Source organism: Erithacus rubecula (genome assembly GCF_903797595.1).
Source record: "Erithacus rubecula genome assembly, chromosome: 5".
NCBI lineage: Eukaryota > Metazoa > Chordata > Aves > Passeriformes > Muscicapidae > Erithacus > Erithacus rubecula.
The window spans coordinates 16,790,065-16,814,214 of record NC_136687.1 but is presented as its reverse complement, the minus strand read 5'-3'; the positions used below and the strand labels follow the sequence as shown (position 1 = coordinate 16,814,214).

Sequence of the window (24,150 nt, the reverse complement as noted above, 5' to 3'; positions counted from 1 at the left end):
GCCATGTAAAAAGATTGATACACCAGAAGTGTAAATGGCAATTAGGGAATTTCATCAGCTGCTGAGTAAGATACAATGCTTGTGACAGTTTAATTCTAGCCTTTGCTCTGCTTCTCTTGTCTTGTTGAAACACTCAGATCTCAGGTGTTAGGGGAAACCTGCTTAGGGACTACTCCATTAAACCAATGTGGTTACTATCCAATATGGAAAGTGAACACGCAGTTCTCTCATGTGGATCAGGTGTTTCCTTTGTAGCAGAATTGTCATAAAGAATCTAAAGAATATTCTGTAAAAACATCATGAGTGGGTTTACACATCCAGTGTCATGCCTCTGGCATGTGGCAACACCAGGAGTGGCCATGAGTGACAAAACATCCAAGTGCAGATAAAGTGCTTGCATGGAAGCACAGCCCACTGAGATGGTGCAACACAAACATGGTCTGGCAATCCCTGCTCTGCGTGTGGTATCCTTCCTTATGCAGTTCTTGAAACTGTGGATTTTTGCTTCACACTGCTCACTACTTATTTTTAAAGGACCTGATGACATCCTGTGCTGTTGATTGTGGTTGTTTCAGCTGCTGCCATTGGCATCACACCAGCCTGCACCCCCTGGTATGGATCAGCCTTTCTCAAGGGGGCTCTCCAACCACATGGCAAGAGGAAGGAAGAGATGATGGAGCATTCCAGCAGCATTTCAGACTAACCAGAGTGCTGCACAGTGTACACCTGGTGCACTTCAGTGCAGTGTTATAAAGAGTTTGAACTGGGGGAAGTGAATGTGACCCTTCAGTAGAGACTAAAAAAACACAGGAGCACCAAAGGGAGCTGTGGACAGCCTGGCTAAGCTGCAAGCAGAAGGGAAGAGGACAGAAAACAGGCAATGAGCTGAAGCATTGTTTGCACATTTTGAAAGCTTCTGATGAGTGCACAGCTCCATGACTTAACTGCTATTGGTTAAATAGTGATAAGTGTCTGAACTTTGTCCCGGGCAGTTTGGAAATGGAAAGGTGGGTGGCACAGTGTGTGCCTGTATCCTGGGTGTGCTTTGAGTTCCAACAGACAGATAGACATGGAAGATGGTGAATTACAGTATTTATGCATGAGTGTAAGAAGCTCTAAATTTTAAATCTTGGGCCTAGGGTGCCTATCTTTCAGAATAAGACAGTTTACACTTTAGTTCATAATTACTGGTGTTATAAGAAATACTTCTGCTAGCTTCACTTCAACAAAGCATGGTGTAATTGGGTATGAGAGGTGTTTTGGGGCTGGTTCCTCAGCTACTGTTGAGTTCATAATTAGGAATCCTAATAAAATTTTTTATACTCTTTAACACATTTAAAGAGCACTTCTTATTTCTCTATAGTTAATTTTAAGCTCCATGGGTCATGTGTGATTAAAAAACAAAAGAGTAAGATGGATATTTTTGCCAGTTATAAGCTGGACATTGCTCAGGTCACAGGGTATAAGGACATTGTGGAGACACTTTGTTTGCCAGAGGATGCAGGAAGAATCTGAGCCTAGGACAGTGACAGGGATAATTTGTGGTGACTCGTCATACATCCTGTTGCCACAATAGCATTGGCTTTGCTCTTACATGCTTGCCTTCACTAAGGACAGTCTGTAGCACTCTGCCAGAAGATATCTTGACCCACACAGTTGCACTGAGCAATTCTTTTTATTTTTCCCCATAATGAAAATCTCTCACTCATAGGTGATTTTCTTTAGCTCAGTGATAAAAAACCCATCTCATTTCTAGCACATTGCATCAGCTCAAGCTAGAACTTGTCTGAATACTTTTTAAGTGTGAGATTCCATGATATGTATATAAATAGATACTATGAAAAGATTTTTTTTAAACTTCTCTTTATTTTTACATTCAATGCATGAGGACAGACAAGATGTACATTCATGACAAAGTATAAAGACATATACTGCCCTTGAAACAGTTAAAAGATAAAGTGTTTAAGAGTTTAAAAAAGCATTCTAGAAACATTGTATTTCCAAAATTTCTCATTACAGAAAATTCAAATCTTTTAGAAACATAGTGTTTAATATCCTTGTGCATTAAGCCATATTATGAAAGTCTATTGCTGGTTTTCGTCTTTAAGAAATCTGTCTCTGCATTACTAACAATCTTTAAGTAACCTGTTGATGGAGCCAACAGTCTCCATAATACACAGTATACACAGTTACAAACAATTGAAAAGTTATATTACAAAATATACAGTAGTTCCTTTTTACATTTTTATAGATAAACATTGCATAGTTTTCAAATACGTAATATATAACACAATCACGAGCCTTTTTCTCTATAAGTTATGAAAAATTCTGTACACTCAAACAATTATAAATAAAGAGTAAATATCTTTTAGTAAGAGTGTGGGGGTGAGTGTACCAGGACATATCATGCTGTATTAAACAGAAATATTTGTTGGAATCTGCTTAGCACAGTGGCATGGTATGGCCTGAATTAAGGAGAAGAGATCAAAGGGGAGACATTACAAAGAGGAACCATAAAGTTCTGATACGCCTGACAATTGTTACCCTGATTCTTTCCTAAGAATTGCTTTCCCACAGTTATTATCACTGCTCTTGATGGCTTTACTTCAAGAAGCAAAATAAGGTGCATGTTATTGAGGAAATGAGTAAAAGCAGACTAAAACGTTTCCTCTTTCAATGGGTGGTCAATGGAAACGTAAGATAACTTGAAAACAATTCTGGATATTTTTCTCATATTTTTCCCAAAGAAACAGGGCATAGGAAATGCTCACAGGGATCTAAAGAAACAGATTCAAAAACCATCCAGAATTGTGAGAATAAAACAAACAACAATTATTGAAAATATAAAAATTCCACTTTAAAAATGAGATGATGACAAAATTCTGTTTCAGCTATATGAAGCATAAGGAAAATAACTCTAAAAAGAACATTTGACATAATTCTGCTGTTTGTTGCTATTCTCCAAAAGAGCAGAACTATATCAAAGCTTGATGGTTTTGGAAATTCACTCTGATTCTAAGTATTTTGTCACTGGCTCACAATTACAGAAATAGTTAGAAACTCAGTTTCAATGCAATTTGCAAACACATAATTTGCCAGTTTAATGCTAGTTTAAAAAAGTTAATGAAATAAATTTTCACTTCTAAAATGTATGTCTTCACCTGATTGCTGAATTTAACCTACTGAATTCCAAGCTCTGCAGAAAACAACTATTCAGAAGTAATTGTGTTCTAGCAGCACTGAGTGGCATTGTTACACTAAGGGTCTTCTCATCATTTTCATTACACATTTAATTTAAAATTCAATTATTTAAATGGGCTTTAAATGATACTTGGACTACACTCAGCCACCTAATTTTTTTTCAAACATTAGTGATTGGGCTTCAGATATTGTCCCATACTCACTAATATCTAAGCTGTTGAAAACCAGCAGAAGTACTGAGTGCATGTTTGAAATGTTCTTCTGACTTTGAAATTATGCCTCTGTCAGCCCATGATTCAGAGCAGTCTCACAAGCATTTACTAAAACATCAATAAGGTAAAATTTGAGCACAAGCAGCTTCCTACCAAGTATTGCACTACCCATAGATTTGCTAGACATTGTAGTGACTACACTCCTTATGGATTTTCTTTGGGATTTGCTACATACAATTGCCAGTAAAATTCACATTATTTCCCAGTAGGGTGGCTCAGAGCACAGTAGTGAAAACCCCTTTCTCTCAGTAAACGTTACCAAATGCCCTGTGCTGGCCATAATCTGCTCTGCAGGCTCTCTCTGTTGCAGGTCTACAGCCAGTCTCTGCTGCTGCTCTGGAAGCTCCTTTTGTGGCAAACAACCACAGCTGCACAGAGACCTCCTGGCACCAGCCCAGGCTGGCACAGCTCTCTCCTCTCCTACCATGGCCACTTGTCCTCTTTCCTGCAGCAGTCCACACTTGTGGGGTTCACCATTACATGGTGAACAGGACTGAAGAGGACCATCTAGAGAGGAATGGCCACACAATCACATCCTCTGTCAGCCCAATGTCTCCACACACAGTTCTTAACACTCAGCAGGCAGAGGGAGCAGCAATTACTTTTATGGTCTTTAGCCTGAGATAACAGATTATAGCTCTTGTCCCCACTGTTAGAGGAGACAGAGAGAGCTCCAAATGGGCTCGCATGAACCCTTATGCCAGAGCAGGACTCCAAAAGCTTCTGGAGGATGTCCCAGCAGTTCATTTTCCTTCACACACATAGAATAGATTTTGTCTATTCTAGGAAAGCTACTGTTTTCCATTTTGACGACTGCAGACAGGCCAATGAAAACATTAGGATTCCTTATTTTCCCCCTTTTTTTCTTCCCCCCCCTTTTCTCCCCCCCTTTTTTTTTTTAATTTCAAGGGCTTTTAAAGTAATTTTTGCTGAGTCAGTAGGTGAGAAAGGCTGTTCTACGAGTGTTTATTGGTTTTTTAAGTTTGAATTGATTGCCACTTCTTTCATCCCTCTCTTCATGGGACTACATCAGGATTTCTTTTGTTTGCTACTGATAACATTGGAGGAAGGTACCACACAGTAGATCCTCTGTGAACAAATCTGTCATTAGCTTTGCAACTGAGCATAGATTTTTCTAGGGACTCTGTCAAGCTTGTTTGACTCCCTTCCATGTTGAGTGATGTATCACTGGCTTCAGAAACCTAAAAAAATGTTCACTCTGTCCTCAGTGCAAGGTCCAAGGTGGTTTTGATGAGCCTGGCTGTCCTGTGCTGTATCTCTGCTAATATGCATGGATCCAGTACTATAAGGCTGTGTTGTTTGTGCCTGTTTTGTCAACACAAGCTACAGCTGGTGCCCTTCTTCCACCTCTTTCTTCATCAGCCATTGCCATGGTGTTTTCATAAACTTCCATAGTTTTTAACTGGTTGTCTTTGGCACCCTCCTGTTCAGTATTGACTTTGCAACACTTGCAGAAGCCACAGCAGTGTTTCCCACAAAAAGCAAGTGAAGACATAATTATATTGTCCCAGGGCTCTAGGGAGTGCATCCAGACAGGTAGGAAATCCCAGTTTTGGAGCTTCTCAGGCAGTGAATGCGGTCGCCTTTTCTGCATAACATTAATTACAACCACAGCAATAAAAAGAAGAAACAGGGGAAGGCAAACACCCAAAAGGACTCCCCAGCCTGCCAGTGACAGAGCAAATACAAACAAAGGCAAAAGAAAGAAACAGAGGAGAAGGTAAAATATAGCAAACCATCTGTACTGGGCTGTTATATTTCCCAAGGTCTTGCTCATGCGGATTGGCAGGCGGGTATAAGGTATTGGATAAAACAGAATAATCCCAGAGACATTGAAGAAAAAGTGACACAAGGCAATCTGAAAGAAAAAAAAAAGAAAACATAGGAGAAGTTCATTAGCTAAAATGCCATTAAATGCTCCTACCCACATGCTAATTACTTCCAGCTCTCAGGAAACAGTACTGCTGTCAGTAAGATGTGGGAACCATTGGATTCTGCATCCATGAATTTTCAGTGAAAACATGGGAAACATAAATTTGGTATTGCACACAGGCTGCAGAAAAATTTTTAATGGTACAAATTAGGTTTTATAGAAATTAGCTATAAGCTTATAGGGCACTGAGGAGATTCCTGGAGGGGACTTTGAGTCTTTACAATCCTTTGATTCACATACTTCAAAAATTTTTCAACAAAAATTAGCATTAGAGGCACAGACTGACTAAAGCTTACAAGAGTCACTTAGACCGAATAAGCATATATTGAACAAAACAGTACATTCCCTGCTCACCTTATCCTATTTAAATTTTGTAACTGTTACCAGAATAAAGTAAATATGAAAGTACAGAGATTTATTTATAAAGGACTTTATAAAACCAGCATGTTATCATGAAATCTGAGCTTTATCAAGATAACATCTTCTCATGATTACATCTGTTGCCTGAGGACAATAAAATGACTTCTGTAATTTTCTTGATTTATTTTAGCTAGTAAAGACATTCATCCTATTCACCAAAGAAACGTCATTATCATTTCACTCTGATGTAAAGCATTCATTCAAATGTTATCTGCTGCCAGGTTCTTTACTGGGTGGAAAATGGGAGGCCAAAGCAAGGCTTCCAAATTTTCAAATAGTTTGAGGCAAAAAGGAATTAAATAAGATCCACTCAAGTTACATTTACAATGAGAAAAATTGATGCCATGATGCTCACTGCAACATAGGGTAGATAGAGAGCTTGCCAGCTGAAGGACTGTGCAACCTTCACTTAGGACACAGGAGTCCCTGTACACTTCATGAACTGACTTAGGGTCCTGAGAAGAGAGCTTGGAGAAATCAGTCACCCCCAGAGGGTTCTCAGTATGTGAGCACTGAACTCCAAGCAGCAGAGAATCCACTCTCAGGTTTCAAGTGGCCTCCCCTGTCTCAGTTCTGAATCAAGGTAGAACCAGGCAACTTGTGAAAGAAAGATTAGCTATATATTGACATTCTAAGAATTCTTAATGCAACCTTTTTGCTCTAGCAGTTGAGGTAAATGCATTGTCATTAATAGCACATATAAAATCAGACGCAGCATGAACAGTGTATTTGCATAACAGCCAATTTTGTCAGGTTTTTCTTCAGAAAAGTTACAAATGAAGTCAGGAAAGCATTTTTTTATACTGACCTGTAATGAATATTTTAATGTACTCCCTGGACTTGCTAAAGCTGCAAGAATAGCTGTTGTGGTTGTGCCAATGTTGGCTCCTAAGGTGAGGGGGTAGGAGCGCTCAATGCTTATAACACCAATGCCTACAGGAAAAGAAACATGCCTGAGTTGGTTTCAGAATGATGAAGATAAAACATGGGAATAAAGAGCACTGTATTTACAACTTACCAACAAGGGGAGTAATAGCAGATGTGAAAACAGAACTGCTTTGGACAATGAAGGTCATACCAGCCCCTGCAAGCATAGCCAGGTATCCAGCAAGCCAGGTGAATGGAAATGGAAAATCTGAAAATCGAGGGAGCAAACATTGCTGTTAGCATAACTGAGTGATCTATGTAACAGTAACACAGCAGAGAAAACTGTTAAGCACTAAAAATGTAGATACATGTGGACACCACTGAAGGCCCAGGCAGAGTTTGCCAGGCTTTTTCTCAGGTTCTGAGTCTTTTTCTCAGGCCGTGAAACTTTCTCAGCTCCAGTCAGGATTTTTCCCAGGCTAGAGACTTTTCTTTACTATAAACACAAGAGAAAGAATCATAACAAGAGATAAACACCTGCTGGATCCATGGGAAAGCCAGGGACAAGAGGTGTCTCTCTCACAGGTGTCTCTTTCTCTCACCAGCTGTCTGTAGTTTGTTTTTCACTATCTTATTTAAGGCATGGCTTCCTGCAATAAACTGCTCCTTCTTGCACCAAGTAAGGGAGTGCCTTGTTGCTGTGTTCTCTCACTGCTCCATAACCCTTCATATAGCAACAGACACACTCAGCATATTGGGTCTCAAGTGATGATTTGGGGTCACTTCTACCACTTTGATTTATCCTGTTTTTGCTGTGGTGCTTTTACAGCCTTGCACCACTGGATACACTTTGAGATGGGTACTAGACTAGGCAGACATTTGTTCTGACCCAGGGTAGTGTTATGATACAATTAGGTACCAGAAGTGTTAACACAAAACCTTCTGGGTGTTTTGAGAGCCTTGGTTTCAACAACCAGGAACCCACTGCATGGATCAGATCTTCAGAAAGCTCTGAAGATCATCCTGGGAGAACCAAGATGTTTGTTCTAACTAGTTCCAAGCAGATTATCTCCTGGAATTTCACTTGTTAACCCTTGCAGAGAACAGCTAATTACACTGATTAGGGAAACTAGGCACAAATACCTCCTAAGTCTGCAAATTAATGGAGAGAGCTGAGAAGTGAGGACTTAATCATCTGGGAAGACACAGAGGAACACAGAGCAGATCCCAAATTAAATAAGCAGTAGTGGTGAGCTGTTTACTTTCTACCCCTTGTTTTTAAGTCAGGCAGTGTTCTTTGCCCAGGAGAAAACAGATTGGGGACCACTTTGTTGCCTTCTTTATTTCTGTGAACCTCTACTTCAACCACAGCCTGAGATCTGTGCCAGGACTGCTTTTCTAGGATACAGCTTCCTATCTTTCCATTAAAGAGAGTATGAAGGAAAAGCAGCCTGGTGAAAAAAACCCTAACATTTGCATTAAATGGATCCAGGCTGAAAAAAAAAATTCCTGGACAACATAGGGAAAGAGAAAAAAACACCACTATTCAAGGCTGCCTTATCCTTCTGAAGAGAGGTTTAGGCATCAGAACAGGATAAGATCATTAATTACTACAAACTTTCTCAACTTACTTGCAGGCCCTGTGCCAGAGCAGGCAATCACAATATCAGCACTTCAGTGCTATCTTTTGAGGATGGGAACATTACATTTCTAACAGCTAATGATTATACATCTAGAAACAGAGCCTGGACTTTGGTCTCTAATGCTGCTAATCCGCTGCATTTCTCAATCAAGCTGTTCACTAATAGATTTTTAAATGGAAGAAGAAAACCACTCGGGAGAAAAAATATTGGGCATTGTGCATGATTTTCATTCAATAGTATTTTCTTTAAAATATTCCATAATGTCTTATAGAACATGAGACATAAATATATATATACTCAGTGTCCTTGCCATTCCTAAAAACAATCCTCAGGAAAAGCAGATAGTTACCAGTGTTGATTGTCTTCTTGATGACACTTGCCACTTGTCCTTTAAGCACAGAGTTTAACAGCTTAACGATCATTATCAAACAGGAGCACAGAACAAGCAAGGACAAAGCCAGAAGGATGAGCCCGATGGCAAGGTCAGGCAGGTCTGAGTTTACAAAGATGTGTTGGCCTGAAAAAGAAGAGAGAAATTAATTAACCTACCCACACTTTTGCCTGTGATCCTATGCCCAGCTCTGGTTTTCATTCACTCTCCTAAGAAAATTGGAACAAAGCACACAAAACTTGAGGGGTGGTTGCAAAGAGGGAAAATGCCACCTTCCACAAAAGCCATGTCTGAGTGAGGCAGGAGAAGGGCTTCCATAGATATGTTTATAAAATACACAGCAGGCATCCCTATGGGGCAGGCAGGAACTAGGTGACCATGTGTAAGGGACAGGAGGACAAAGGCAGGAGAAAATTTTGGGGTGCTGCAAGCTGCATGGTGGGTCAGCTGTTCCCAGAGGTGTCAGAATGCCTGAGAAGGGCTGCTGAAAGTCCTGCAGGGCATGCATAGAGATGGAGATATCCTAGCACAAACAGCAAAGAAACCTAGCCCCGAGCCATCTGAACATCGAGGGTGACATGATACTGACACCTCCGTTACTGGTGTCAGGCAGCATGGAAAGGGATCCATCTGCAGGCAGATACTGAGATGATGCTGGTAACTCCAGCTGTGCAGCTCTAGCAGAGCACAGGCTCCTGAGGCAGCACCCACAGCCATGCCCTGTGTCCGTGTGTCCATGTGTCCATGTGTCCGTGTGTCCCAGGACTTCTGGATGCACCTCTGGATTCTGGATACACCTCTGGAGTGGTCTGTTAGCACCATTAGGGAGCTATACACTATTGCAAGGATATTGCAGGGAAGTAGTTCTGCTACTTACATTTACTGATATACTCTGTTTCAGTTATGTTCTTGAGCGTCCACGTCGTGTTTCCCTCAGTCCAGCAAAAGTCAGGAGATGTGCAGTTTTCAGAAGGTGGAATTGTGACGTTCTGCAGTGTCTAAAGATTGTCAGACAAAGCAGGTAGTTCAGTCATCTACAATCCTTTATTAAGAGCTCATATTGAATTTTAAAATTTTCTTACAACCAAGATTCATCAGCTAAAAGGTCAGAATTGTAAGCTGACCCCACATTAATGATATGGTAGCATTTGCATTCTTAAAATAAATTATTTGCTGTTACCCAAGTTAATCAGATCAACATTTAAAGATTAAAATATCCCCAAAATCTTCTACATTGTAATAACTACAACACCAAGCCACTAATAACTAAGGAATGAGGAACTGTACAGAAAACAGTTTTGTGGAGTGAGGTTCATGTTTGGCTGCAGCTGTGGGACAGTGACACAACTTCCTTGCTCAAAGAATGTCCTCTTTACTGACATCTCAATGCAGTTTGTGGTGTGATGAGTGCTACAGGACTGAGCCAGAATGCTACAACACCAGTGCAGCCTCTCTTGCTGGATGAGAACAAAGCACTCAAGATTTTCTGTGCCTCAGTTTCCATGTCAGTAGAAACAGACACTTTAATTTTCAAATACTCTCTAAGAGCTTATTACAAGGACCATGATTGGCATTACTAAATTACTGAATTTCTGTGTATACCACAATAAAACCTTCCCTATAAGTCCTCCTAGCCCAGACATTCTGCATTCTGGCACCAGGTCCACAAGTCGTTATGCAGATGAAGGAAGAGTTTGCTGACTGAGCTGTACTTCCACACGAGAGCAGCTAACAGCCAAATGGACTCTGAACCGTGCTCCTGAACACAAGGTATCTTTCCAAGGTGCTTGAGTGGTTTTCTTTTGCAGAAATGGGGAAAGAAAAATTGTATTTTTTTGCTGGGTACTGCCTACTGACGCCTGCATTTTACCTCTCTCCAGATGATGCAGGTGTGGCAAAACAAGTTCCCCACATCTCCAGGGAGCACCTGGGCTCCAAGCCCCCCATCCTATAGACCTTTACAAACACAACACAGTCTTGTTCCTCACCTTCCTGAATTTTTTTCAAACATCTGAGTTTCAGAGCAGCTGCACTAGATCAAAATGTTTGATTTGCTTTAAATATATAGGGTCTGCATGTATTTATCTTTGCTATAAGTCTGTTTAATAATTTTTGCTAGAAATTAGTTTAATCCAGTAGGAATGAAAACAATGTAAATTGTTATCCTTTTTCCCCCACCAAGCTCAAGTCAAAATTCTGGGGGTTTCACATGTTTTTGTAACTTGACTATAAGCTTGAGCAGTAGGTATACAGCCAAAATACAGGCAAACACAGAAAAAGGTACGTGTGTCTAGAACTGCCTGCACTTTCCATGTATTTCTTGTCCCGGGGCAGAGCTGCCCCAGCCCGGGCTCCCCCAGGTGACACACCCGGAGCCTCAGTGCTGTAACCTGAGCAGGGTTTCAGGTGAGCCCAGCTCTGCTCCGGCGCTATCTCCGTAGGTAGCATTTCACTGGCCATCCAGACTGTCATTCAATAGCAGCTCAGCACTTAATTTCAACCTCCACCGTGTGTCCTTAAGTATCTTCTGCCTCAGGACTTCAGGAATTACTTTTCTATGCATGCCAACAAGTAGGATACTCTAATTAGAGAATCAAAGGGTATTTAATGCTGTAATTGCTAGTTAGCTGAACGATGCAAACCAAACACTCAGCTCCACAGTTTACCAAAACACTCCTTGGTGTCAATCTGGGCAAGAGATTGCTCCAAGCTGCAGGGCTGCTTGGGGGAAGGGGAACAGAACACAGCCCCACAAAGGCCGTGTTTCTCCTAGGGCAGTTTTCCAAGAAAGCTGCAAATAGCCAGCTGCCACCAGATCACCCTAACACACCCTAATGTAAACCTAAAGCTGATTAGATCAGTAGATAAGCCGTGGCTGAAATGATCTTTTCTCTAACGATCTTTCTGTGTTGTCGATTTTTTTCCACTTTCAGGGAGTTGGTAGGAGTATCAGGGTTTAAAGGCATTTAGGTTTGAAAGGAGTGAAAGACTTGGCTCCAATCCACCAGTTCTGCACAGTACTGAAAGCAGCCAGGTCAAGGTTACCACTGATGATCATGCTTGGTCTAAGTGGAGCAAAAACTACATTAAATTTTTTTCATTCTTTTTCTGTTGATAAAAACCCCACCCTCATTTAAAAATCTAATTTCACAATCCTAAGATAAGGTGCATCGGCTACAGATCAGTAATATATTTCCTGAGGTACCTGACAATCAATTTAGCATGATACTCACCACATTGCTTTCAGTGACACACCAGATCTTTACCAGGCTTCTGTTTTTTGCTGATTCATCATTCATAGCAATTGCATTTATTACTGATTTATCAAGCTTAAAAAGAAGAATAAGAAGAATTTTAAAAATGCGTTATTCCAGCTTGTATCACATACCTCTGTTCAGCTCTACTCAAATAGCCCCCATTGGAAGCTCAGCCATATAAAGTCTGCATGAATGTAACACTGGAACTCCTGCCCTACAGATAGGAGGGGGGTTACTCCCAGAAAAAAGGTACAGCTCTGCCTGCACAAACACTGTCTCATTCTCCCCACATCATCCACTACCTCGTTTCACCCTTTCTGTTCAATCAGCTGCTCTGACACAACTGCTTGACTGTATTTCATGTCCCTTCAGAAGCTGTGTGCATGCCCCCAGCCTCTAGATGCACATGATTATGTCCCATGATTTCAGTGCCATCACCAGGTCCTATGCTGATTCTCTGGCTGGGGCAGGTTGGCTCACCCAGTGCTATCTGCCAATGTCCAGGCAACAGGCTGCCTTCCCATCCATCCCACAGGGCTGTACTTGTCCTCTCCTGCCTTCCCATCCATCCCACAGGGCTGTCTTTGTCCTCTCCTGCCTTCCCAGCCATCCTGGCTAGGTCTGCCATTGCTACAGTGAAATGTGGGGGAAATAGAAACTAGAAACATAGAGCTGGGGCTTTATGAAATGTGAATAAAGAGAACAATTCATCTGCTAATGAGCTTTAACCCAAGGACATTGAGAAAGAAGTGGGAAGCCCTCTCATACTCAGAGATTTTGATTAGTTGTGGTTGAACCAAGTAAGCAGCTATCTTGAAGTGAGAAAGAACTTACCTCAATGATGAGCTTTGTAAAGGGGTCTGTGATAACTTTTAGTAGCTCTGGGGCATCCTCACCACTTTCAAGATGAAAGGACTCAACTATGACATTGGTCAGATGGAAGAGATAGCCAGTAATAACTTCAATGGGCAACAGGGCAAACACAGCTAGCCAGTTAAAGAAATCATGGATTGTTGCCCCAGCAAAGGCCCTGCAAGAAGAAATTAAAAAACAGAGCTGCTTTTAGTTAAATGAAATGTGTACAACTTCAATTATGAAATCATAAAAGGGGAGATGAAGGCCATTTCGAGGTGGGAATAATTTAATTTCTGGGGTCAAAGGAGATACTACATTGTTATGGAGTACTAGGTTGGCTAGACATTGTTGGCCAATTAAAGAGCCAGACAGGTGAGTAAAACAAAAAAAAACTAGAAAAGACAAAAGTGATCCTTAACATGAGGCTGCCAAGAGTACTTGTTTGAAGAAAGAAGTGGCTGTACAGCCTGTATTTGCTTTGCCTCTCACCTGTTTTAGGTACATTTTTAATTCTCAACCAGTAATTGCCTTTGGGACCTGTTCTCCTTGACTCCTGGGGCAAGAGGGCTTTGCAACTCTCCCAAATGTTTCTGCAAATGGTGTATAGCTCCCTTCCCATCTTTTCCTCCAAAGCCTGAGGAACCACAGCTCTTCCCTCAGAGGTTTTGACTAAGAGTATCTCAATATGCCCAGTGCATCACAAATGACAATGCATTAAAGTCTCCAACCCTCCCAAGTTTAATGCCCATCTCCAGTGAGCCTCTAAGTGCTCCATGACCTCTCTCTGTGACTATGTCAGGTGCCAGTCTAAAAGTTGTCACTGGATATATTTGACAGCCAGAACACTTCATTTCTCTACAATTACCAGCTCTGGCTTTCTGCAGACTTAAGAAGCCTTCAACATTGAAATCTCTTTTAAGGAAACCAGACCAAATTCATGTAATATGAACTTCTTGTACAGCCCTCCCATAACTAAGACATAGTAAAAAGTGGGTGGTACAGTGGGAGCACTTTAAAATTTATCCCTATGTAAGATTGTTAAAAATGATGAATTTTTACAAACTCACAAAACTTTCAAAGGAACATGATTTCTTCAAGCATATGAAGCCATATGCATAGGCAGCATTATACCTTTGCCATGGCCATGCTTGTGAATTTCCTACATAGAAAGTTTGAATGGCTGTAGTAGTGATAGGGAATATAGAAAAAGGCCTTCAAAAATGAAAAAAGCAATTTTTCAGGTCTAGAGTTTAAGTACAATACCTTCTGAATTCATTCCTGTCCCCAGCTTGCATAAGTGCCACAATAGTGTTTGTGACTGAGGTGCCAATGTTTGCTCCCATGATGATAGGAATAGCTGCTCTAACAGTCAGCACTGGAAAGCAGAAATGGAAATGCTGAATGAAAAATCAGATTATCAGCAAGCTCTATGCTTCAATGAAAATTTCTATTACTATCAGTGAAATCCTGACTTCCCTTGATGTCAGTGGGATAAACTGCTCCAATCCAAACAGGTTTGCTTTAATCAGTCCCCCTGGGAACATGGCACTCCCATAGTCGCTTGATCCCCACTGCCACTATGGCCAGTGGTTATTTCACCATTTTCACCACATGTTAGAGGGTCAGATTAAGATAAAGTCTCTTCTTTCCCAGGCATTTGGCTACTTACTGCTGAATTTTGAAATGATATCACAGAAACAAGGAAGTCCAGTGACTGCCTAACATGAGAATATATGCAGGTAATCCCAAAATTAAGTCATTCAGTACCAAGGCTTCCAATGATTTTCATTGCAATTGTGATTTTATTACTACTACTACTACGACTACTACTACTACTACTATTGCTACTACCTATATTAATACCATTATTATTCCTTTTGAAATTTTGATTTAATACCAGGGAAGCACCTGTAAAATTCTTTTCCTACTGTTTCTATTCTTTTGCCCAAAGCTTCTACAATTTGAACACAAGTGGGAATGTTTGGACCTGAGACAAGGTTTATGAGTGACCTCTAGGAAGAGACTGTAAGCAGACTCACATGTGGAGGACACCATGCTGACTATAATGGATGAAGAAGTGCTGGAACTCTGCACCATAACAGTCACCAGAACTCCGATCACCAGCCCCGCAACGGGATTCGAGAGCACTGAATCATCTTTAAATATGTCCCCTGCTGCTTTACCTATTAAAAACACCAAAATAACATATTCTCAGAGTGAGGGAAGTACAAGATGAAGTCTATAGACATTATCAGAGTGTTTAATTAAAGATTATTCAGCCATTTAATTGATATATATAAAACTATGTTTGCTATCCCAAAAAAAAAGTACAATGTAGCCCAGGGATCCAGATTCATGTCCTGGACTCTCAGCTTCTCAGTTTTTAGAGAATACTTTATATTCTCTCATTTCAGTGACTATAAGCCCTGTTGAACTCTGCAGAGAAGCATATAATGCCACAGCCATCTGTGGAAAGACTTAAGGACAAAAAAATCCACACATTCCTTGATTTAAATATTATTACTTGGTATTTTTGGATACTGAATTAAGGAAAATGCTTTCACTAATACTGATTAATTATGTTCCTGTACCCTTGTGTGTTTGCAAAATACTTCCACAGAAGTGCATATATTTCTCTGATAACCACTTCTGAGTCCATCACCAGAATTCAACACTTTGAATGTAAATGTAAAAAAATGTAATGAAATGTAAAAAATACATTTCAATAGTGTTCATCTTTGAAGGATTTAGGGGATATTTCAGTATTAGATTCTTTGGTCAAGAGTACAATTTTCCTATTTCTCTTTGTTGAAATGTCTTTTACATGGGACAGATTTATGCACAGATGTATTTTTGCAAACTGTCACTAAAGTAGCAGGAAGTTACTGGGAAATTTGGAGCAATAATCCCTATATCAACAGCTCTTTGGTATTTGAGACAGAAAGATCATTTCAAACAAATGAAGGTCAGTGTTCAGAGCTACTTCCTTCTGAATCTACCTCTCATCACATATGAAGAATGTTCTTGAGGAGAGATAGTTGTAATTAAGTGTCTCAGACAAAATTAACTGCTTTATTCATAGTTCATTCTTGATATTTTTGACATTTCCATACCTCCTACCAGTTGAAAAGCAGAGCTCAGCACATCCAGAGAGCACACAAACATGTAGAGCAATCCAAGTAGCATAATGAATTTCCCTATCCCATAGAGTACACGAATGACTTTTCCTTTTCCATCCAGTTCTGCAAAACAAATACATGATGTATAAAAGAGTCACTTGAATTTTTCTCTGGAATATCTAGTGCACAAGCAGAGATGGTGGAGACAAAGACAATGGCATGGCTCCAGTGTGTGATTAAACACAAAAGAATGTTCTTAATCACATTTTAACTGCAGAAGCAGGTATTTTGTTTACCTACTTTTACCACAAAAAAACTTTTTTGGTATGTGACAAAAGCCTTATGAAATCTGACATTGACCCTTGTTGTTACAGTCATCCTACTGAGTAAAAAAAGACCAAAAAGACCAGATATAAAATTATATTAGTGCTGGACTCTTTTACATGAATCTCCTTGTGTTTTAAGGAGGGTAAGAAACATGACTTCAGGATTTTTCTTAACTGACTGAATATAATACGCTCTTTAAGTCTTGAAGAACATGAGAGATGATGGGAAAACAATGTAGGTAACTTATTGACAGAGAAATGGCTACCTGACCACTTGACCCCAGTGTCCTGCAGCTCTGGCAGAGCCCATGGGTCTTCTTCTGGCCTTGTCTCATCTATCAAAGCTACTGTGGAAAATGCAGGTTGAATTTCCCCTTTATTTCCAAGTGAAGACACGTTGCCTGGTGAAACACAACATTTAAAAAATTGTTTAATTACTTTCCATCTTCTCCAAGGATCCCCAAAACTTATATATTTTTTATAACTCACGAGTGAGCACATTACCTTTGTGATTTTCTCCTTCTTTCCCAGTCATGTTTTGGTTTTGTTTGGAGGAGTCCCCAATATAGTTATTGGTTTCAGGCTTCTCTACCTCAGGCCAGGGAGCCATGATCTGTGACTAATAAAGAAGTGCTGATTGAAATGCAAGTGCAGTCAAAATATTCACCTTACAGCAGTGTCTGTGAGAAATATGATAAGGATAAAGAGCAAAGGAAATTCAAATTAAATATAAGCTATTTTCCCTTGAACACAAATTTTTACTAAATTTTATGAGTTATTCCTCTATTTGGGAAATTGAGGTCTCAATTATTTTTTAAATCACAGTTTAATTAATTTTTTACACAATTAAAAATTTATTTTCATCTTACATCTGTGTTTTCATACACTTTTAACTGTCATGAAAGCAAAGACTCCTCTATTTTCCAAAAGGTAGGCATTTCTTGTCTTTAATGAATTTTAACTCCTTTCAAGAAGAAGTCAGAGAATTGCTTTACTTTCTTCCACCTTCTGGATTTAAGCAACTGCCTGGTAAATTCAATGCTGAGACCTTTACCTGGTAATTCAATACATAGAATTTTTTTTAGCAAAAAAATTCTTCCCTAAAGCACTGCTTAGTTTGGGTCATGAATGCTAAACACAATGCCTTGTTGCCTTTAATGGTTCATTCCCATTGAAACATATGAAGAGGAGAATCCTGGACAGGGTTTTAGAAGAGCCCAGGGTTTTGAGCTTGCTGAATGCCCACAGAAGAGGACAATTAGGGAGCAGTGGCCATTTGCAGGTTTGTATTTGCCTACACCTCACAGCTGATGCTACAAAAGAAGCTGAGCTGCTAGCAGCAAGGTCCAGCTCACCCATCTCTCTCTCTGAACCTCTTCCTTCCTCTTTTTGGGCATATTTGACATGCACTGTAATATCAATAAAGAATAACTTAAAAAGTAAGACATCACATGTCCAGATCCTGCCAACACAGGCACAAGCACACAGGACAGACCTGGTCCAGGCACAAGACAAGGCCAAACTTGGAAGAGTCTTCCCTATTTGCTTCACCAATACTGGAAGGCAGAGGGAGAGACATGAAAGAGAGGGAAAGTGACTATGGAAAAACGAGCCAATCTGTACCACAATGCTTCTGCCTTGACAGACTTGGTGACATCAACCAGCACATCCAAAACCTCTGTGGAGAGGACGGGAGAAGTGAACCCTGTCCAGGAAAGCCCCACCTTCATGTCTGTCTCTTCCACCCTCTCTGCCACACGAGTCAGTCAGTGCTGCAGACAGAGCTGCCCCATGACCAGCACATCTGGCACCCACAGGGCTGAAACACTGGCCAGCAAATTTGCCTCCAGTGCTCCTCACAAACAGAGCCCCTGTGCCCAGCCTCCAAAAGTCAGAGCTGGCATCATGCTCCTACACATAAGGTTTGCTGGCAGTTAGCAGCCACTCAAAGGGAATATAATTAATCATTCATTTAATCATAATCCTTTAAGTAGCTGATGGTCAGTATGTTTTGTCCCTACCCACATCAGTAAGCCACACATCCTCCTTGTTTAGCTGGGAAGGAAAAGGCACAGACAAAATCACCTGTGTCTTACTGTAACACAGGTGGGTATTGTTTTCTGGCACTTCTCAAAGGAAAGAATACCTCCCCTTCCACCTCACCAGGAAAAGTTATTCTATAATTCCATTGGCAGAAACTACATGCTTTACATTCTTTATCTGTGGTGTAAGACCCAGTGCAGCTCCCAAGATACACAAAGATCCTAGAACAGATGAAAGTCACTCTTGCTTGTTTCAACAAGGATTCCCATTTGCTTGAAGCAAATTCTTGCATTTTCATCCATGCTAAAACAACCTCCAGCCCCACCCAGGCAAAAACACCTCCATCTTGTTAAACAAGTTTCATTTATATATGTTCAGCATTTAAAAGCTATTAAGAAAATAACTGCTCTGCACAAGTGATTCTTAAGTGAAATGTAATCATGAAAATATACTGGAAATTCAGATGTGAAGTTGCAACTTATTCCAGCCATGGAGACACAGAATATGCTGGACACCACCATCCCTAGAGATGCCATCAGTACCACAGCTCTTCTGTTACGCTTAGTATGGAAATGAAGGATTCAGCCTGCATGATTACTGTATGGAAACTGAGCTGATGCATTCAGAGGAGAAACTGGAGCTTGAAAACTTCAGCAGACAGACAGCCTCTACGTCTCCTCAATAAACTCTCTCCAAACAAGAAGAACATTTTTCCATAATAAGTATCTCCCATATTCCTGAGGTGCTCAGGATCCCACAGATACGTCATGTATTATTATTGTTTTTGCTTTATGTAAATTAAACATCATAGAATGAGAGTTAATCACCTCTGTAGAGGAAGCTTTTTGTAGGTATGTATATAAAGTCAATCAAATGAGCCCTAGCCAACCTCTAATTTAAGAAGGAAGTCTTGAATACTGGAGGCCTTTACATCATTTGTCTTGAGCTTTTGGGTTTGCAGAGGTATTACTGGAACAGCCCATGCCATGTGAGTGGTATCAAGGACTGATACTAGTAGAACCATCTATACCCTTGTCCTACCAAAGTTGTCAGCTTTCCCAGATGCCAGCTCTTATGAAGAGGAACTGCTGGGAAGATAGTGGAGAGACACTTGATACTCTCTGCTGGAGTCCTAGCCACAGCTACTAACTTTTAATTAATCACTGTGCCACAAAGATAATCTACATTCTATAATTTTTCCTTTTCCTTGGCTCAAATACAGACATTAACACCTTGAGAAAACAGCCAGAAGATAATCTGCGTGCTTGGAGGAGCAGAGCAGTGTCTGCGTGGCTCCCTGGCAGCTCACGGGCGCCTTTGGGAAGGCTGACGTCAGGTGTGGTAGAAAAGAGCAACACTGCTGACGCAGGATAGCAGTGACAATGGAAACCCTAATAGTGGTTTACTATTGAGCACCAAAGACAACTACATGCAAAGGAACATATTAGAGAGCAGGCCAGGGACAGCCCACACTGCAACAGCTTGCTGTGCTCAGCTGGACGCACCGGTCTGGGTCCAGAGGAGGGACAGCCACAATTGCTGGATGAGGCGCTGCAGTGATGAGCTCTGCCCACCCCTGTGCCAGCCCAGCTGCCTCAGTGCCATTCATCTGGTTCCTGCCTTGGCTTGGCAGCCAGGGTGCCTGCACCCAGGGTGAAGTCATGGAGCTCACTCACGTCAGGACACGCGTTGGTGCTTTGGATATCCACCTGCTGGGAGCGGTACTGAAACGGGAGCTGATTTCCTCCTGAGAGTGGCAGGTCACAATATGCTATGCATATTGCAAAGGTCTGAAAACCAATGCCTGTGCAAGATGTAATCCAGCCCGTTTCAGTGAACCTCGTGGCAAATCCTCTCACACCATCGTGTGTGCCTCTTTCGTTGTGAGTATAATCTTTCCTTGCCTTTGGAAAATGCTAACCATGTGTGACAACCTTTCTAACTTCAAAAGAAACTGAACCCTCCTTCTCCTAAGAGGGAGATAGATAGAAAAAAAATCCACGGCTTTCAAGTTCTGAAATAAAATGTGAGAGAGAAAAACTCAGAGCCAAATTGGGCTCCTGTGGTCTTTATGACCATACTCTCTCACTACAGCATTTCAAAGAGTTAAAGACTCTGGGGAATTATCTGAGCAGCACTAGGTGTCATGCAGTTGCCCTATATTGCATTCCTCAGTGACTCACTGGGCTGTAACAGCTTTGCCTCAGTTGCAGAGCTGCACCCTCTGTGTTCTGCAGGTCTAAATCAGAAACAGTTGTCAATGTATTTATTTTGCTGGATTGAACACAGCTAGATGAACTACCAGCCCCGTGTGCCTGGCCAGTATTGTTCGTACCTCTCCACCCATGACAGATCACCAAAAAGCCACGTTGTTCCTGACATAAAAACTATGGAGCAGAAAGCCTTAAAGAAATCTCACTCCTGTAAAAGAAAGTACTGAAGAAAAGAGCAGTATTTTCAAAGCTAACTGATAATAACTACAACCACCTACATGACAATACATGCACCTACAGGCTGCTTAAGCTGCTCCATATCAGATTTTGGGTTCAGCCAGGCTTTCCCCATTCTCTTTCCCTCATACTCCCTCCTTCTGCCTCAGCTTTTCTACAAAAATGCATCTATTCCTTATCATTTACCACAGCACTGAAGTTTGTTATCTTAAAAAAGGGATTTATTAGCTCTCCTGATATCCAAATATACGACTAGTAAATATGAGTATTTATCACACATACTCGATAGGAATAAATACTCAGCTACATACCAGCCTTTCATATACAAAGTTTGAAGAAACATTGTCTTTTTCCCCTCAACGTATATCACTTGTAATATAGAAGCACATTATGTAGAGACAGGAAAATAAAGCCCCTCAACCAGCACAATTCATTCAGTAGCTTTACATCAACTGATAGTTTTGCCTCAGAACCTGTTCCATGACAGCCACAAAGCCCCAGGTGCAACAGAACCAGTAACAACTTAAATAAACACCAGCAATGATTCAGCCTTGCTAGGAGCAAGTCTTGTCTTTGCTCTGACATCAGCTGCTTCCTTGGGGCTTTTTCTTTGAATAAGTCAGCAGGCTTAGCCAGGATGTAAACTTTCGACTCATGCAGTAGTAAAGGCAAGAAGAGATATGTGAGAGCTACAAAAACAGAGCTCTGTGCTCAGTTCTATTCCTATGGATCTGTAAGACTCATTGCTCACACTCCTGAATCTAACACACAGCAAAACGAAGAAAACACATTTAAAAAACTCGAAAAGAGAACTAATATCTAGGTATGTGCAGACAGAGAACAAATCCCAAAGATTAATTTTTGAATTCACAATCAAGCAAAGCACTGAAGACTGCCACCAAGGAACCAGAGCCAGGAAATACCAGTGAACTACTCAAAATACTTAGTAGGTATTAAATAAAACACTTTTTCATAATAAAATGCCAAGAAAATTAATAACCCCACCAATAAGGAAATAGTACAGATCTACCCCATCCCATACACAAAATACATAGTAAAGAATAAAGAGAGGAAAAATAATGACATTAAAAAGACTTACTGATCAAATGGAAGAGCTGATAATAAAAGTTACTGAGAAACCAGTTGATTTCTGCCTACTGCCACATTAGTTGAGCAAACTGCATTAGATTCTAATGTATTCCTTTTACCTCCGTGTATCAAACCAAATTAGCATAAGAAAATGTTTCCATTGAGCATAGCCTGACACAGCAGTCGTGGGGCACACAGGCTTCACAGAAGATCTATGCTAACACACGAACTGACAGTATTTCCTTCCAATGTTTCATTAATCATATCCTAGACATTTTCCAGTATCCAATACCACTGATTAATATGACTAAAAATTTCACTCTTTTTCAAATAATAGTTAAATAAATACTTTTCTTTTGCTATTGGTAGATTTTTTTTGGGGGGTGGGATTTTTTTGACAGCTGCTAGCAAAATACATTCTTTATCATATTTCATAAAAATAAACCTAGCTAATTGCAGAAAAAAGAGCACAGTTTGTTTTCAGAACTGTAGGGGGTTTTTATCACTTCCTTGAAACATAGATGCACTTAAAGGAAAACAAGGTGAAAATATTAACAAGGGAATGACATTTCCTATGCCACTCCAGTACCCCACATTACCTCTCTCTTGCTATTTCTTGAACTGCAAAAGAGTTTTAGATTTGCAAGCTAAAAAAGTTCAGAAGAGAAGAAAAGAAAACTCAGTTGCTTTTACTTACCACAACTTAATTCCGAGACAATAGAGTGAACGGATCAACTGGGCAGCCACTGAAACCTGCAATATATATAGACAGGTGTTGAGCAAAGTTTGCTTTCATCACTGCACACTAACATTCCTATTTTACAGTCCAGAGGCACTGCCTACCTGCAACTTAATGATCACAATAAAACTTTTTTTTCAGGAGTGGGCAGCAACCGACACTGATAAAACTATGGGCTCTTTCACACTTATCACATTCTAAAAAATGTCCCATCAGCATTTAAGTACAAGTTACAAATGTGTTCATGTGAGTGCTGGGGAACGGATTGTTCCAGCCTGAAAAATTGCCGTCCGCCTGATCATTCAGTAATCTTTTTTCCAATAATAATTTTCCAAAAATATTTTGCAGTCTCAAAAGTCTGTCAAAAGGGTGTGAAGGAGATGTAGTACTGTTATTTGTCTGTTCAGGTGCCTATTAATCTGCCTAAGAACAGAAGTGAAGGAGAATCAGATAAAAAACGGTGTAAGTAGGAAACACGTAAGAACTCCTTAGAACAGAGGATGGAGTTTCATTCTTATCAGTGCTCAATGTTTACAATTAAGGCAAGCTCATTAGCATTTTGGCTTGGCTCTACTTCCAAAGTAGATTTAAAGGTGTAAGGACACCTTTGATAATCACATTCGGAACCCTAGAGATGAAGACAAATAGATGATAAAGAGAAATGTTATTCAGTAAAACAGTGTGGTACTATAGATTAGACAAAGCAGCCACCAGCATTGCTGTGTGTTCTAGTGCTGATCTTAAAAGGGAGCTGGATGAGGGACTGCATTAGGTACTACAGCTTTATCATCTAGGAATTTTTTCTGTTTCACTAGGCAATTTACACTGAGAAAATAAGCTGTAAACTAGCTGTCCAACCAGCAGATCTGCTTTGTCTGCTTGTATGCAGTCATGTCCCAGCAGTTTAGTGACTTAGTAACTTAGCAAAGTAAAACTCTTGCTTTTTGCACCTTTCAGTCCCGTGGAGATGCCCAGCCTTTGGAGCGGTGAGTCACTACTTCCCCTTCTGAGTCGGCGTCAGAAATGTTTAATAAGCAGTGGCCATGAGAGCCTCTGCAGCCCCGTGTGCAGCATCACATCCTGGCAGCAGAACCACCAAGCACCTCCCCTGCCTGCAGGGGCTCTGCTGCTGTCGACCCCCCTGCCCACACTGCCCTGGCAGGTGCAGCCCAAAGATGGAAGCACCAGCCCTGCCTCCCTCTCCCCACTTGCAGTGTGCACAGAGCTGGAAGGGATGGAAAGGAAACCAATTTCTCTTCTGTGTGAAGGGGAGAACTGTCCAAGAAGTAATGGAAAAAGGACACTAGGACTACCTTGGGGGTTCACAGGTTCAATTTTCTTAACAGGAGTGTATTTTAATATTACATCTAAAAATAGTACATTTTCAGTGATGCCCAACATATAGGAATAAGGAATCTTTAAATTGGGAATACTTGTATTTCTTTGAGGTATGGCTTATTCTCTTCTGAGTCACTGGTTGGGAAACCCAGCTCTTTTGAGTGGGCAGTTATGAGATGTGCACAT

The 24,150-nt window shown here is 40.7% G+C and overlaps 1 protein-coding gene across 3 annotated transcripts; it reads right to left on the bottom strand.

Annotated features, from left to right (window-relative positions):
• Positions 1-4,360: 4,360 nt before the first annotated feature.
• On the bottom strand, positions 4,361-23,087 carry SLC34A2 (solute carrier family 34 member 2). Of its 3 annotated transcripts, none has more exons than XM_079305904.1 (14): positions 22,731-23,087; positions 22,585-22,640; positions 16,810-16,985; positions 16,572-16,706; positions 15,974-16,102; positions 14,900-15,043; positions 14,124-14,235; positions 12,840-13,035; positions 11,982-12,077; positions 9,626-9,746; positions 8,707-8,874; positions 6,866-6,982; positions 6,656-6,780; positions 4,361-5,352 (listed from the first exon to the last, which is right to left on the bottom strand). In XM_079305904.1, the coding sequence occupies exons 3-14, from the start codon at positions 16,913-16,915 to the stop codon at positions 4,777-4,779; spliced, it is 2,025 nt and encodes a 674-aa protein (XP_079162030.1). In that variant the 5' UTR covers positions 16,916-16,985; positions 22,585-22,640; positions 22,731-23,087; the 3' UTR covers positions 4,361-4,776. The 3 variants fall into 3 exon arrangements, with proteins under 3 accessions (XP_079162030.1, XP_079162031.1, XP_079162029.1); XM_079305905.1 differs by having other exon boundaries at positions 16,810-16,924; XM_079305903.1 differs by lacking the exon at positions 22,731-23,087 and having other exon boundaries at positions 22,585-22,700.
• Positions 23,088-24,150: the final 1,063 nt, after the last annotated feature.

What these genes read in the sequence shown, in the direction of transcription:
- SLC34A2 (XM_079305904.1), bottom strand. Translation starts at nt 16,915, where the DNA reads ATGGCTCCCTGGCCTGAGGTAGAGAAGCCTGAAACCAATAACTATATT. An exon ending in CACTGGGGTCAAGTGGTCAG is followed by an intron (nt 16,103 to 16,571) that starts GTAGCCATTTCT and finishes TTTGTTTTGCAG; the next exon opens with AACTGGATGGAAAAGGAAAA. An exon ending in GACAGGAATGAATTCAGAAG is followed by an intron (nt 13,036 to 14,123) that starts GTATTGTACTTA and finishes TTCTTCTTGCAG; the next exon opens with GGCCTTTGCTGGGGCAACAA.